The following is a 16,791-nucleotide window of genomic DNA, read 5'->3' as shown; positions in this document are numbered from 1 at the left end:
GCACTTAAATGGTGTGGGAATAAGTCTTGTGCAACTTTTCAGTGCCATCTCTTCCCTTTGAATCAGTGAGAATTGTTTTCAGTACAGGAGACTACATGTCTGTAATTCCAGACTTCAGATACAGTGGTTGCAGTAACTGTGATTAAGACAAAGGGCTAAGCAGATTCTCGCAAGAGCAAAAGGAGAAAGCTCCTAACTTCCTAGGAGAAACCAAAGAGGCTTTTAGACTTGCTACCCTCAGCAGCAGCGGGCTCTTTCCTTTCTCCTACCACCCAGAAGCCCGCCTTTGCCTCTTGAGTCTTGTTATGAGACTGTAATCTTCTCTGGAATGCAGGGCAGAGGGGCAGCAAGATTTTGAGTTGTAATTTTTCTCTACCTTAGTCAGGCTGTACAGCTAATCTTACTTGAGTATAGACCTCAAAATTACATATTTCAAAACCACAAAACAGATGTAAGAATTGTTAAATTACCATCTCCTTTCAATTCAGGGAGGTTAAATCCTGAATTGTGTTAAAGTTTGAGCTGCATGTTCTTTGCTAAGGCTGGCTATTCTGTTGACTCATGTAGGGAAGGCATTTGGATTACAGCTGAGGATAACATCCCTTTGTGTGTATGGTATTAAACTTGAGAGAGGAAAGCATGTTAAGTTTACATTGCTTCAGCTTGTCTTCTTCAGCAGATGATGCATTTTTGGCTTACCCAGGAGAAGCTGGGGAGATAAAATGTCTCTTTGGATCTTTTTTGTTGTTTTAATTGCAAAATAACTATTTGGTTGTATATAGTGCTTGTGTGTACACACTGTTATGAGACCTTTACAGTGAAAGCTTATGAAACAGAGGTTTTTTGGAGAGCCTCCTGTTACCATCAGTTATAACTAGAGAGAAGGAAGGTCATATTTTTATTATGTCTTCTTATAGCATGAGAACAGCTATTTCCTTTTTATTTGACTGCCGTTAAGTGAATACCTGGTAGAGAAACAGACCTTTTTAACTGTACAGTTCTGGTCACAAAATTCGCTATGCATTTTACAGGGATGTAATTCAGCTTTAAATAGTCCTACATGCAGGTATAAATATTTATATTTATCAAAAGTGCCATTGTTCTCAGATACACTCCATTGGCAGTAGATCTCCGAAGGGTCTCTTCTTTTAAAGATGGTTGACTTAAAAGTACTGAGTTCTTTGTTTTACAGATGAACTTTGAGTGTAACAAGAGAATAAATGAGAATTTGTCACCTGCTGTTGGGAGCTGCAGAGAGCAGAATTATGCTGACCTGATGAGACTTTTTACATCTAACTGATGCCCTAAATATTTTTCCATCTTGCAGTAACACTGAACTCCACATGTTCACATCATGGAAGTAAATATCTTTGTCAGACCTACTCTTAATACTTCTACAACTCTGAGGTGGCTGTTTTTACATCTGTGCACTGACAGCAGCATGAAACAAGCAGCTCTTAGTAAACTGGACTAGTCTAGGAGATCTGACACAGCTGGCAGATTATGAGTAATCTGTGCTGACTTATTTTGCTATTAAAGAGGACCGATATCCACACAATTTTTTTCTTTTATTTATTTTTAAAAATTTTTTTCTTTAATCTGACTGTGGGAAGAAACACAAGATCCTGCAACAAATATATTGATTCTGTATTAATGTCTTGGCCTCAGTTCTGGTTCACAAGTAGAACTTTATTTTTTTGATGCCTTCCACTGTTGACATTTTGGTCTGTGTGACAGAAGTTTGACAAAAATTATGAATTAAATGTTTTACATGGATATGGTCTTACAACGTTGCTATATTTAACAAATTAAATTAACAAAGCTTAGATCTTGGGAAATTCTTTCTTCTAATGCAAGCTGCAGTGAATGTTCAGTTCAGAATAGTTAAGGTACAACCACTAAGAGCACTAGTTCTAAATAAAGAAATGGTAAAAGCAAACAGTATACAGTATTAAAAAAGAGGTTCAACGTCTCTGAATAAAAATCCACTGAAGAATGTTGCCATAGATAATAGGAAAGAATGAATAACCATGCTTCACCAGAAACACCATTCTTCAAATATACACAATGCGGCATTTTAATACACAGCAACCTGCCTTGGCTATGACAAAAGTAAGGATCTGTTACAATTCTAACAAAAATATAGCTTCTATACATTCTTCTGCACATACATTTTATGAATGTTGCCTTTTGTTTCAGAACTTGGTACAAAACATACAAAAAAGGTTGGCACATATGTAAGCTACCTGCAGTAAACAGCATTGTCACTATTCTTCCATAGCAATCTATGCTGTTTGCTTTTTTTCCCCTTTTCTTTTACCCAGTTTGATTTTTGATACAGCACAGGGTAGGTGGACTGTTTCTTTAACTGCAGCCACAGCTTTGACAGTCTTGCTTGCAGCCTGGAGTGCACAGTGTTAAAAATCAGCAGTTCTGCCAGTATTTATTTACTGAATAGTCTGAGAATAGTCTAAAATTTAAACTCATGTTCTGCATGTGATTAAAATGAGATGTACAAAAATACACATTTGTGCTTTAAAAGCCTTAGCATAAATTTCATATCTTGGAACTAATGAAGAACTATATTTGATTTCCAACTGATATACATATTTCTTACATCACAAAACCAATCAGCATTTTATTAGGAAGATAAAGCAGTACAAATTATAATGCTTTTATAAATTATAGCCTGGAAACTTCTTTTAAAAAGTGATAGGTTCATCCTAGAAGTAGCACAATAAATGAGCTTGACATAAAATTTAGATCAGTTTAATAAATTGATGACCATGTTTACAAACACCGTTTTTATAAAAAAGTATGGTGATCAAGTGCCACAGTAGTTTTTTGTGTAAAATTTGATGAAAACTTTTGTGATAATATCTGCAAGATGGCAGGGAACCATGTGGATGGCACTGCCTAGACAGAACATGCTTATTTTCCTGTATTATATGATCAGTTTTAGAGAACATTGACTCCTACCAAGATTTTATATAGAAAAGAAAGAACGGGTGGTGCTCTGAGAGAGTCTCTGTATTAAGAAGGTGTTTTAAAAGGTGTCATGTTTGGGTTTTTTATGTATCTAATTTACTAAAATTTACTTGTTTTGCTGTGCATGTTCTCTTTAGAAGTATGGTTCACAGAGCTGAAGAACATTGACAGAATTGGAACAAATTTATGCTAGATAAGTGGCAAGTTTCTGTCCTTATTTGTTAGGCTGTTCTTACTCTCTTGGTGACTAGATTACCCCCCTCTCTGAAAAACAGTTGTGTGAAGTGTTAGTGAATACAGTTGTATCAACTACAAGATTCAGCAAGTGCATATTCAGTATTAGAAACTAGTTTTAGAAGTACATTTTCTGCCACAAAATATTATTTCTGAAGAGCACTTAGTCATCTGTGGTTTATATAGCCTCTAAAAACATTTTTCTGTAGAATTCATAGAAGCTTAAAAATGAGTAAAATATTTCCTTCTTGTCATGCAGTCTTAATTTCACTGGAAAAGCAACATTAATCCCCTTTGTAGCCAAGAGTTTTTGTAAGTGATTCACAGTGAAACTGGTAGAGCAAGAGGTCTGGTTTTCTTGACTGAGTATCAGTTGTTGTTTTCTGATGGGAGCCTGAGACTCTTGCACTTCAAATCATCCAGTGTTTTCCAGTGTTTGTAGTTATTAGCCAAGTGTTGCATCAAAACTGGCAGATGTGCAAATGCTGAAAGAATAGGAAAAAGAGTTTTACCATGTTTATAGAATGGGTAGAAGAACAGCCCAGCCTGATCTGAAATTTGCATTCTCCTACTCTCTTTTGTTCTTCCAATTCCTTAAAGTAATACTAAGAGGGGAAAGATTTTTTTGTGTGTGTGTGATTCTCTTTCAAGAAAATCCCTTTCCAAATGCATGGTGACTTCATTAAATTATGCTAACATGCAGCCATTGGTGGTCTTAAAATCTGCAACTCAGAAGAAATACAGTGCTAAAGGAAAAAAAACACATAGATAAAAAAAGCTTAATTATAAGCCATTACTCCTTCTCTACATAGATTGCCTGGTAAGTGCACAGCTTCATTGTGTGCAGTGAAACAGACTTCAGTGTCATGATTGCACAATATCTTGTGTTGTACTGCTTATATATGGGTACAGCCTCTGAAAAAAGTGGATGCAAGGCCACCTTGATATTAGTAATTTTGGACTGTAGGAATCTCTGAATCTCTGTGTCAGAGGAAAGAAGAAAAATCAGTACTTACCATCCCATGCATCGAACATATCTGTTATAAAATAATCAATGAAGGAAATCTGGGACTTGGGGATGCTGCAGGTGTTTCTATCAAATACTGGCATTACAACAGGCAGGCCCTGTCTCTTCTCTTCATCAGTCTAAGAAGACAAAACTCCAGTTAGCAAGTAGAGCTTTGCTGACTTCTGTGCTGGAATAGCAGGGGTCAAGGAATTAGATTAATTGCAATAGGAGATTTGAGACAAGCCTTAGAACCTTAGTTTCATGTGTGTTATTTTGTCTGGAACAGGAACTGAAATCAACATCTCTTCCCTTTCACAAGTACTCTTCTTTACTGCAGTCCTGTGATTGCACTTAGCTCCAACAGGACAGAATGCTGTAATCTGGTGATTAGGGTACACCAGGTAAACATATGGAAAATGGAGCTGTAGAGTCCTTTAGCAGAGAACAGGTTTGATCTCTCATTTTTCCACATCTGCAGTGGGTGTTACAAACCATTTGTCTTTTAAGTAAGAAGAGATTGTTGCTGGTGCTACTTCCTCTGCTTGTATCATGTTATCAGGTGAATGAAAGTATAGGTATGCCCTTTAACTCTGTCCCCAACTGGAAGAGGCCTGGTTTTCTTGCACCCACTGTGGTGGAGGAACAGATCACCTCAGCAGTTTCTTAGAATGTAATTTGGAAAAACATCCCCTTTTAAGTAGCACAGGCAACATTTAAAACAGGAATTGGCAGCAGAGCAGTCTCCAAAATTAGCAGAGGTGAATAAACAGGAGAACAACTCTCTCAATCTCACATTGCTGCAAGCAGGCTAGTGCTTAATTTGGGCAATTTAAAACTAATTTATGATACCTTGACTGCTAGGGAGATATAAGTGATCTTTGATCTTTCTTAGGACATGACAAAATTTAGTCACTATGATTAAAATGAAATTCAGACATGTTTCAGGTAGTAGCTACAATTTTCTTTCAGGAGTAACTGTCACACTGTGCGAATATGAAGGGTAGGCCTGCCCACTTTTTTTCCTCTCCACTCATAGCTGTTATTTCCACACCATTACTGGGAAATAAAAGCTAAGATTTTATCAGTTGTTAATTAAGGAGGTAAAAGAGTGTTTCAGGAAGCTGGTTGCATTTCTGGCAGAAAAATTGAATGTGAAGAAAGAAAGATGAGCTTCCAGTACTGTCTGGACACATCCCATGTGATAAGTATTTACACTGCCCACATGCCTGCACTACTTTTCTGCCTACTGTGATAGTAGTTCAGGTTCCACTTTAGAAGAGAAAGGGCAATCCCAATAGTTCAGCTGAGGCATTGATCTTCTGGGAAGGTATTGGGACAAGAAGCTAGAGTGCTGACCATCTTGAATTTCAGCCAATTTACTTGAATAGGACTAATCAAATCATTTTGGTCAGATCGTGAAAGTGTAAAACCTCCTTTCCACCCTTCTGGACAACAAGCTTCATGATAAGCAAACTAGCAAACTGCTTGGAGTGAATTCTTCTGCATGAAATTGAGGGGCCAGTTCTGACTGCAAACAAAAAACATACATCTGGACTCTGTGGTGACACTATAGGCAGATCCTATGTGGAACAGCAGATCAGCCAATGTGCACTTCTTTATATAATGTAATAGTTAAGTCATAAAAATATACATACCTGTGCAAAGTACTCCTCTGAAATCCTACCTGCCCATTCGATACACAGCTCTAGGGGGCGACATGGATTTGCTACATCTGCACATTTAATCATCATGCGCTTGATCAGTGTCTGGTTGTCTGGAAAATTCTTTATGTTGGTTGTGCATTCAGTGTTGCTGCCTTCATTCTGTAAAGGAGAGTTAGTTATAGGGGCCATGCCCTGCTAGCAGGACCGAGGGCATCATTATCAGCTCTACCAGACTTAGGCACTAAGCAGGCACCCAGTCTACTGCCTTACAGTTTCATGCAGAGCACCCAGAACATGGAGAAGAAGGTGATGTCTGAGAACTGCTGCCTTGCTAAGTAAGTAATGATAATCCAAATACATACTACAGTTGTGGTCATTCTCAAAATTAGTATCAAAGTTTGTGAAATAAAGTGCCACAGGCTCTTTATCAGGTAGGATGTTACCTTTGCATTCCAGCCTGGTCCTCTTGGGGATGCATCCCTTGATAGAGGACGCATCGCATGAGAGGGGATGCATTCACCAACTGTAAGCTCACAAACAATCCTCACTTCTGAATGTTTAAATGTAGGGATGGTGATGGTAGGGGACTGCTTCACTTAGGGGAGTTTCTGGAGTTAGATTTTTATTCCTAAATGAGAATACTGAGGCAGGCACAGGGGGCTGAATTAACTGTCACAACTATTTCTTTTACACACAGAAAAGCAGGTCTCTGACATTCAGTTCCAGAGTGTTTCCAAGTGGAACTGCTTTCTTTGTCTCAGATTTTGAACCTTCAACCTGGAATAATCTTTGATCTCAGTTCCTGGTGAGGGTGAAATCCTACATAATCTATGAGATTAACAGTAGGAAATCACAGGAGCAGCAGATTGACTGCAGAAATTCTCTGCTTGCTAGACAGTAAAATACCAAACTTCTTACTGACTGCTCTGGAGACCAGGTGGTGGCGACAAGGTATTGTTCCCAGTCTGCTATGGCATCATATTCTGGGTCTTGGGCAGTTTAGAAAGGCACAGGTAAATTATGGACTAATGAAAGGCCTCCACCTCTGCTCACATTAATGCTATTCTCAAAATAATATATTTGTGGGGTTTTGGCCTCCCTTCACTGCTAAATTCAACTCTTGAGTCAAAAACTGAATGTAAGTACTTTTTGCCACCACAACTAAATATCTTTGTGGCTTACGGGGAACTATTTTGCTGTGACTTTTGCCAATTCAGGCATTAATCTTCTAACTTTATGTTTAGCAGTTAATCCTTTTTCAGCATGGGTAGCCCAGCAAAGATCTGTCAAGTATCTGTCAAGTATCAAGATCTGTCTGTATCTTAACTGCTGTTCAAGACCAAAACCAGAAAGAGCCACAGCTAACAGTAAAGAACAGAACAACCTAATACTGAGGGAAAAGAAGAAGTCTGTAGCACAAGTGGTTCTGTCCTTCACGTTTATTGTGAGATAAGTTCAGCAGCATTTGTGGTTTCCAGCTCATGTTGTGGGAGAGTGGAGCTTAGCAGTCCCTAGAAGCAGGTAATTTCAGATGCCAGAATGCTGTTTTTAAAGTTGTAAACGGTACCCACAACAGTCTACAGTACAAAGTCCTATTTTGGATAGCTAACAAAAGATAGTTCTATTTGGTTTTAGCATTGCTGACCTTCAGTTTTGTCTGACTTTTTTTTTTCATGTTTTGAACAAAGCATTATATTCACTAAGGTGCATTAAGATAGTCTTTCCTCAGCTAACAGATAGTTTCCTCAGATAGTCTTTCTCCAGGTGCCCTGGAGAACCTGGTCAGGTCTTAGGTGCTCAGCCTTGAGAGGCACTAAGGGAAGGTAAGGAGGGGATGGGAAACTCAGAGACAGCTTATTAAATAAACCCTGGTGGAGCATGAGAGTTGTAACTGTTATGCAAAAAGGCCTGGACATCTCTTGGTACAATTTGGAATGGAGAGGTCTCAGGACGTTTTTCCTCAGGGCTTGAAGGCTCCAGATTACACAGAGACAAAACTGTTCAGGAGGTTCTTCAGTTACATCCCTAGGCTCAGACAAATCCCACTGTTTGGAGACAGGACCATAGGAACAGGTGCCAACCTGCACAGAATTTTCCATGTGAAACAACATCCACTCATATATTTCCTGAATACAAGATAGCTTTTAACATAAGGCTTATAAAATGAAGTGTTTAAATGAACTAAGAGCAGAAAAGAGAAAAAGCATATTTTTTCACACTTTGCTATGTGAGGCCACAAATCCATTTGTGTCATTTGGGCATTGCCATAATGCAAATTAATGCAAAGTGAATGAAAATGATACTTAAGGTTGTCTGGAAAGAACTTCACTGAAATGCCTGAAGGCATAAAGTCCTGCAAGCACTTACGTGTGGGCTGCTCTCCTCAGATGCCATTGGCTTGTTGATACTGTTCACAAATTTGTTCACATGCTCAAAGTGCTTTGTCATCTCTGTTGCCAAAACCATATCAATAATGACCTGTCGCAATGTCCGGTAGCGATTTCTAGGAAAGAAAAAGAGTTCTTGCTCATGAGCTTGCCAGACAGAGCTCTGCCCTTTCCTTATCCCTACCCACATAGTGCTACAAAACACTGCTCAGGGACTCAGCCACGAGCTGGCACCTTCAGAGTTAGGAACAGTCTAAGGATGGAGGAATGTACAAGATCATGCCTCTCCAAGTTCCCCCCTGCTCTGTTATTTTTACCTAATGAAAATCCTGAGAAGTCAGCAACAATTTACATCTCAGTTTCATAATGCTGTAAGACTAAGATAACTTCTCCAGGAATGGCACCAATGTATCCATGTATGTTCTGCTGGATGTTAGTGTTAGCTTGGAACACAAATCTCAGGTTTTTCAATTATCTCTTTGGGGTCAGGCTCTTTCCCTTTCAGAGCTCTTTCTCTCTCACCTTGTCCCTACAAAAGCTGGAGTCATGCAGTGGGAACACCTGGGCTACTTGCATGCCCAGCCAACCACAGGGAGCTTCCAGCTCTCCCAGAGTTTCATGTCCTCTGCCACCACCATTTCAATTCCACATGAATGTAGTAATGCTACTACACAATACTTACACAATAATGCTACAAGGGATGCATAGAACCTTGTGCAGACACAACAAGCAGCATCTAGCTGCTGTTGTGTAAAACATATCCCAAAAAGGTAGTGCCCAGGCTCCTTCAATGAAAAGGCAGTGAGCAAAGATGCAGCCTTGAGGCTGTTAACTGGACCAAGTTAATGGAATGCATAAAAGATTATTAAACATCTCTCTAAGCTTCCAATAATTACAAGTTGGAAGACAGAGCTGGTGAGGGGGAGATGAAAACCTTTTTATAAATCATGTCTATATAGGATTCCAGAAGAGGTTAAATTTTATTATCTGTATTTAAACTATGCATTCTTGTTTAGAAGGTACACTCTCAATTTGCCCCAAACTGCCAAATAAGCAGTCCACACATGGACACTGCCCTTGTCCAGCAGACACACCTATCAATATTCTTGAAAATGTTGTATTTGCTGTCTTTTGTTGTAAGCTGAAATGCCAGTGCTGTGTGATGACTCTCTAATACAGCTGTGTCATTGTAAAGGACAGCTAATTCACTGCCTGCATTGCACAGGAAAGAGTTGGTCCGTCCAGGATGGTCTACATCATGAATGGTGGCAGCTATTAATGCAGCTACCTCATCTAGATGGTCCAGACTTCCCTATAGGAAGAGAGAAAAATTACAATGTGGCACAAAATTACAATAAATATTTTCTGATAACTTCCAGGTACCCACAATTACACAAATGTAAACTTAAGCACGCAAGCTACCTCCTTGCAGTCATTTTCCATTCACTGTGCCTACAGATTACCTCCCACAAAATTTCCACTCCTACCCTTATCCAAATATGCTTTCTTTAATGAAGCTTTTTACACTGCTGTCACCTGAGCAGTATCTTTGCATAGAACTCTTCAATGGATAGATGACCTAGTGGTTTCCTTCCACTTTGTATGCTTGCCTGAATGTATCTTTATTGACTCTACTTCACACACCTTATGTTTTAGCACAGGATAGGATAGATTGTTTCACTTGGAAGTAACCTACATGATCATTGGCCAAACTGCCTGACCACTTCAGGACTGAACAAAAGTTAAAGCATGTTATTATGGCCATTGTCCAAATGCTGCTTAAGCACTGACAGGTGCGGGGCATTAGCCACCTCTCTGGGAAGCCTGTTCCAGTATTTAACCACTTAGTAAATAAATGTTTCCTAATGTCTACTCTGAACCTCCCCTGGCACAGCCTTGAATCTTTCTCACATGTCCACATGTCCTGTAGCTGAGTACCAGGAAGAATAACTCACACCTTCCTCTCCAAAGCTGTTGCAAAGCTTTTGCGAAGCTTTATTAAGAGCTGTTACCTACAGCCAGTTAAAATGAGAAAGAAAAGTGCCAGGTTCCCTCCCCACCTCCATCATTGCTATTTAAAAATGTAAATTTGTATAAACAGACTTTAGAGAAACTGTGTGGGCCTGCTTGCATCACAGGAAGACTTCAAGGACAGAGAGAGTTTATGAAGCCAGGACCATTATTTAAACATCTGTCTTCTGGATGACACACATAAAATGCCAAACATGATGAAATCCTAACCCAAAGAACTCCTAGGTGATGGCTCTACCTTAACTCTCTCCTTCCCGAGAAAGAAGGCAGTAGCATGCAGGACATCTGCCGCATGTGTGGAGTTGTGGTATGAGTTGGAGGAATGGTAGTTGGCTTCAATGACCTGCAGCCATGCCCGCAGTGTTGCTTCTGAACAGTTTAAAAACTCAGAGACCCCAAAACGGGCAAAAACTTTTAAGCCCAAATACACTAATGGCCTGAAAAACAAAAGAAGAAAAAAGCACTGCTGTAAAATAGGAACTTGTGGTGTTCTAAAAGTGATGCATTGAACAAAGAAACCAAGACTTTTAAGAGGGGTGGGTAAAGTTTAAGTTTTTAAGTTGCATATCTATCACCTCTAAAAAGCTGGGCCAAGGTTACAAGTGATTGCATCTATCATCCTTTCAGACATTATTTTAATGTTTTGTAGAAATTGTACTATTCCATTAGAGTTTCAAGAATTCCTGTGGCTTCAGAAAAAACATCTTAAAACCCTTTTTTTTTGTGTGTTTATTTTGTGTATCTGTCAATCAAACAAAATTCCATTAATTTTTTTCCTGAGGAGAAAAAGCAGACTTTGAGCATGAATGACATGAGCACATGCCAAAGGCTAAAAAGTCCTAAGCCAAAAAAGAGGTCAAATTTCAATTGTAAAGTGCTCTGTGGGTGTGGGTATGGGTGTTTGTACAATGCTGGGAATCCCATGTGTGAAACAGTAAACAGAGTACAACCTCTACTCTGTTTGATTCTTAAATCCAAATCCACTCTGGGTTGTCTTTTACTCTGTGTTGCCTGTGAGAGAGTCCTATTCATCAGTTACATTTTTCCCTCCTGCAAGATGTCCTACAGAGCCTGTGAGCTGAGAAAGGCATAACCAAACCCCAACATCTGCAGATTAAAACCAGGCAAATGCAATTTTCCAAAATGGCTATTTTATGCAAAGAGAGTACATAAGAACGGGTAGTCTGTTTGATTCTTTGCATCTTGGAATGAAAGCAACTTTTCTGTCTGGATGATGTGCTTATTTTTGCAGTCTGCATGACCTCAAAACTACTGACGTCTGTTTTCATTATAAGCTTTAAAATCCTAGTTGTTGATCCTATCACTGGTTTATCCTCCATCCCATTTTTTTATCCCTATAATCAAAAGCTGCAGTTGCCTTAGATCTTCCCAAATTGTGGGATGATTTAGGTGAGGAAGGGGAGAGGTTTGCTTTTTCCAGCAGGACCATTTGCACATGAGCAAGAAAAAGGGCCATCTGGAGGGCATCTGGCATGTGGCAACATCAGACTACATTGAACAGTGTCACTGGGACAGAGTGGATCTGTGTCAAGCAAGACAGCTCTCACAGATTTGTTGTGTCTTGCTGCATTTTTTCCAGAGCTACAGCTCCTCAACAAAATTTCTCTGGGCACCCAGGGAAAGGAGTCCAATACCTTTTATTTGTAACAGCCTCCAACTCAAAAATATTGAAGTCCCAACTTTCCTCGTTATCTAGGAGCTGTGCAATACAGGGTGGAACATCATTGATGGTGTTTGGCACTGGAAGGTGAGTATGGCTCAGGTTCGTATCTGTTGAAATGGAATTTGGGAATTAACACATTTCTAGGTTATTCCCTCTACACTACCACAGCCCCTCTTCAGAATTCCATTTAGAAAGCAACTCTTTTTCAATAAAAACAACTTTTTTTCCTTACATGAAAAAGTCTGTAAATGCCTATAATAGAAAGGTTTATTACAGAGCATTTGAACATAAACCAGATCAGTGGACATTTCTTTGAGTGACAATTTGGTTTTTTGCTAACATTTTGAAATGCATTATTTTAATTGTTTGAGCCTGTTTCAACACCAAATTTGAGGCAGCCTGGCACTTCTGCTGCAGTCATTTAGACAGCCATTTCCACAGACATATATTCCACTGCAAATTAGCCTGAAGCTGTATGTTAGCAGTACTAACAAAAGAAGTCACACGTGCAAAGGGAAGTTTAAAATGGTGGCTTACTCTTAGAAAACACATACTCATTTCCAGACAGTCTTCTCAAGCCATCCTGAAAAAGAAAGCCAGTTTATCTTAGTTTTTTTGTATCACTAGTTTCAAAAACACCACATGCATTTTAGGTACTATTCCTGGGTACTAAAAGCAGTGCTCTTATTGCAGCACTATAGCATAATCCTGGTTTTAGGGTCTTTCAAAAAAAACATGAAAGGATCCCTGGAACACTGGTATGAGATCTCCAGAAAAGATATTAAATACACAGTGTATTGCCCACCTTGACCCTCTCATTGGCACCTCCATCATTCAAATCAGTCATTATAATTTATTTTTCATTTTCTTTATATTATTTTGATGGGGATTAGCTCAGTGTCTATTAAAAATGAGTAAATCCATGACAAAATTTTGATAGTTTGTCTCTTCCTGCTGCTGCAGGACCAAAATTAGAGCTTGATTAAAGCAACCTCAATGATACACTGGACTAACTATAGAGCAATCCCTCTAATCCCATATAAGCTTCTAGAGTTTCTATAAAGTATCTCCTTCAGTATCTTCTGAGAGATTGGATATAGTTTCTGGTGGCAAGTCTATTCACCGGTATCTGAGGATGAATGTGCACAGTGGACTGAAATGTGGCCATAGCTTACTACATCTTGCAGTACTGCTAGTAAAGAGGCCAAAATGCTTAACTGAAATGGTGATGAATTACAAGTTCCCTTCCCATTGCTTGGGAAATTTTAGCACAGCGAAGCAGTGAATTGTGATGTAGGACACTGATCCAGCAGTTTTGTCTTTACTAATTTTACTCACGTTCATCAGACCTCCAACAAGATCACTTGTGTGAGGATCTTCATCTTTGGTACCTAACTGAGGGGAATAAAGTTCTGTTGTCCGCAGGATTTCCAGAACTCTGTCCAACGCCTCTGCTACTGTGATCGGGCTGTTTTCCTGGGCAGCGTTAATTATGTTAATAACCTGAAGGCAGATTAAGGAGGCAGGCAAAGAAAAGTGAATGGCACCTTTTTCTTATTACAAAATTTTTATTCTTGTCTCGATTATGCTAATTCTCATCAAATGCAATGTAACTCCCCACAACCCTTGAAGTACAACTCTGAAAATGTAAATTTGTGCTCAGATTTCCTGGTATCCGTCTGCTATTTTTAACTGGCAAACTCCTGGGAAGTGGAAGTAGAACGGTGTGAAATAGTTACCAGTGAGTGGACCAAAAACCAGCAATGTCCTGGTACTTCAGCATATCCAGGTCTGCTCTGAAACAAATTATTCAATCCCTGAAGGAAAATCCAAACAAACAAACTCATGGATGTGACTCGGATATGCTGATATTATACCATGATATTCTTGTAGAAGTCAAAGGCAGAGAGCAGAAGGTACTGGACTGTAGGAGAAGAGGATGGCTCTTTGAAACCCACACTGTGCCTCAGCCACAATCTGGAAATGCAGCAGTGACTGCTCCTGGCTCTGCCAAGAATGAAGGGAAGAAAGTCCCAGTGCTGTCTTCTCCAGGAGCCAGAGGCTGCTGCACAGCCACTACAAGCCTCCCTGTGGGTATGACTGAGGATTAGGAAAAGGAAAGAAGCCAGTTGCTCTTACAGTCACAGTGGTGCTGGGAAGAGCAAGCTTGATGATAGCAAGAAAAGATAGGGAGAGAGGAAAAAATTATTTGAAAGTGGAAGATACCTGACACCCTGGTGTGTTACAAGTGACTGTGCAGCTGATTTGTGACAGCCAATTGTGACACACAATTTGTGCGGCAGAGTGAAGAAAGGTTGCAGAAACTGGGGGAGACAGAAGATGGTGCAGATGCTCCCTCTTCTGCAGGGTATCTTATAAATATCAATAGTGAGAGCAAAGGTGAGACTGGAAGAACATCCTCCTACTCACACATGACCCAACAGAGCAGTGTCCCCTTCCTGCCAGAAGCCATGCATGTAGCAGGGCATTCTTCTCTCCTTAATATTCTTCCTTATGACTAGCATTTGGAATGCCATGATGAGATGTAGAAAGTGCTAATAAAAACAAATTACTTATATTACTCTGTTAAATACAAACTGCAGGAAGCCTCTGTCTTTCCAGAAACTACATACTTCCTATGAGTGCAACTCGAAACTCTGGAGTTTGTGGAAAAGTCAGTGCTCAGGACTCACCTTTGTGATAGGAGCTTCTATTGTCATAGAATGAATCCGTGCCATTGAGGAGTAGCGTCGGGTCTGTAAACTTGGAGCTGCCATTAAAGAGCCATAGAGTGTGAATCAGATGACAGCATTTAAAGAGTGCAGAAGGCTGGGGCACAGCACAATGAAATACAGCCTTGTGCTCCATTTCTCCTGTATCTTTCCCCCTGCAAGTTCTTCATTGTTTCATTTCTTGTACTGTTGTCTGCCTCCTTGGCAGCCACCCCTCATTTTTGCTGTCAGATTTTCCATCCATCCTTCACTTCGGAATGGAGTTGTACTTACACTTCATGCCCTTTGATGCAATGCATCTCTGTCAGACATGGCTTCTCCTTTAAGTCTGTGTGTGTCCCTCATCTTGGTGGTATGGTTGCTCTAAAGAAAACCCTTCCTGCTCCCCACAAGCAGTGCTTCTCTCGCTACACATAGGGGCAGAAAGAAATCCCCTCCACCATTGTTCCACCCCAGTAAGCAGTCACAAATGGGGTCAGAAGTACTGCTCTCAAGTAACCAGCAGCAATAGGCTCCTTCATGTTAAACATGAATAAACCGAAATATGTGTTTAGGAGCACAAACTGCAGTTTTCTAAGAGAGGTGGCATTAATGCTTCACCACACACTCTTAATAAGCTGCTTCTGTCCCTTGGCACAGTCACTCCTCCTCCCTGTGAAGGCATCCAGGACTGTCATGCATTGTAAGCAATGCTGGTACTTATGCTGGGATACTGCTTTGCAAATCAGAAAGAAATTTTACAGGAGTTATAAAAAAATGGAGTAATCTCTGTTTAACCAGCTGTGAATCTGTCTGGTTATTCTTTTGTTCTGCAGTTTTATTGCCCAAGCCAAGTCTGTTCTTTATTTATTTATAAATATATATTCATGTATATTTACAGTATTGTACATACAGTTTGCTTTCTTACCATCACTACTTTGAGATGTTATTGACTTAACATCAACTGAGTCTTTCCTTCTGTTCTTGCACGTGTAAGAACCAGATTCTGTAAGTACAAAACAAAAGCTTTAAAAATGTATCAAGTAAAGCCTCTACAAAATATCCATCTAAAATTTTGGAAATTTAATTAAGTGATCTTAACAATCTCACACAACTGGGGGAAATACTGCAATTTCTGCACATCAGAACAAGGAACTTGGTGTCTATCAATTTAAAGCAACTTGTCTCAAGTCACCTGGCAGGGTCTTTTGCAAGGAAGTCAAGATGCCTTATGGAACAGAAGTCTTGCTTCACCTAACTTTAGCTCCCTAAAAGCAGCAGTCTTTCAGGCTGCCACCATGTAAGGTTTTCAGAGATTCTGCTTCAGGAGAGATGTCTCAGGCAGGTGGGCTGAACCCCTTGTGTGTGTTCTTTTTGCTCTGCTCTGACCACTGAACAAGCCTGAGTTTAACTGCCTAAAACTTTAGCCAATTGAGAAGAGTCTCATCTTACTCTACACTTAAAGCCAAAGCATAGTTCAGACTCCGACAGCTTTTCCTTTTATTTGCAATAAATATTTGCACCCTGTGTTTAAGGAAAATCTAATGTGCTGAAAATTCTTAAACAATCCATTTAGTTCTTCTGAATATTAGTTATGCAATAAACTTATTCTTGAAACGGCTGTTTGCTAAAGCCAGAGAAATTATCACATCCAGTCAAATTCAAAAGCTGGATGAAATGACAGGAAGGAGTTTAAAAAACAATAAATCTGGTAAAATTTCATTTTTCTACAATACATTAAAGTCTGCACTCTCCCTTATGTTTTAAAACAGCAACTATGCTGTTTCCAAGAGTGGAAAGTGGTGATAGTACCTGTTCTCAAGGTATCTGAAATGCCACTCGAGGATCAGAGACCCTAGCAGGCTTTCAAAAGCTAATAAAAGCATTTGAAGAGTCAAAAGTATGATTTTGATATTCTTAACATAAAGATGAATTTTCATTATAATGTCATAAGACAGGATGTATGCAGCCTCTCTTTAGCAAAATAAAATGTTAACATACAATTCTCCAGAATTAAAAATTCATCCATCCTAAATTACTGAAATAGTTTCTGTCTTAATTCTTTTTTTCTACCACAGACAGT

General features: G+C 39.5%; 1 protein-coding gene across 3 annotated transcripts in view; it reads right to left on the bottom strand.

Annotated features, from left to right (window-relative positions):
* Positions 1-1,668: 1,668 nt before the first annotated feature.
* PDE8B (phosphodiesterase 8B) overlaps positions 1,669-16,791 on the bottom strand; it is a 69,609-nt gene continuing 54,486 nt past the window's right edge. For 2 of the 3 annotated variants that reach the window (XM_066569314.1, XM_066569315.1), the window contains exons 12-22: positions 15,637-15,714; positions 14,691-14,767; positions 13,336-13,500; positions 12,535-12,580; positions 11,969-12,104; positions 10,552-10,750; positions 9,377-9,594; positions 8,263-8,398; positions 5,887-6,054; positions 4,239-4,368; positions 1,669-3,707 (exon numbers count right to left, since the gene is read on the bottom strand). In XM_066569314.1, coding sequence (XP_066425411.1) covers positions 3,592-3,707; positions 4,239-4,368; positions 5,887-6,054; positions 8,263-8,398; positions 9,377-9,594; positions 10,552-10,750; positions 11,969-12,104; positions 12,535-12,580; positions 13,336-13,500; positions 14,691-14,767; positions 15,637-15,714 — 1,469 coding nt within the window. In that variant the 3' untranslated portion in view covers positions 1,669-3,591. Of the gene's footprint in view, positions 3,708-4,238; positions 4,369-5,886; positions 6,055-7,329; positions 7,977-8,262; positions 8,399-9,376; positions 9,595-10,551; positions 10,751-11,968; positions 12,105-12,534; positions 12,581-13,335; positions 13,501-14,690; positions 14,768-15,636; positions 15,715-16,791 lie in introns of those variants that run through there. The other variant, XM_066569316.1, reaches the window with a different exon arrangement.

Source organism: Molothrus aeneus, chromosome Z, assembly GCF_037042795.1.
Source record: "Molothrus aeneus isolate 106 chromosome Z, BPBGC_Maene_1.0, whole genome shotgun sequence".
Lineage (NCBI taxonomy): Eukaryota > Metazoa > Chordata > Aves > Passeriformes > Icteridae > Molothrus > Molothrus aeneus.
The sequence above is the reverse complement of the archived record's forward strand: the minus strand, read 5'-3'. Positions and strand labels throughout refer to the sequence as shown.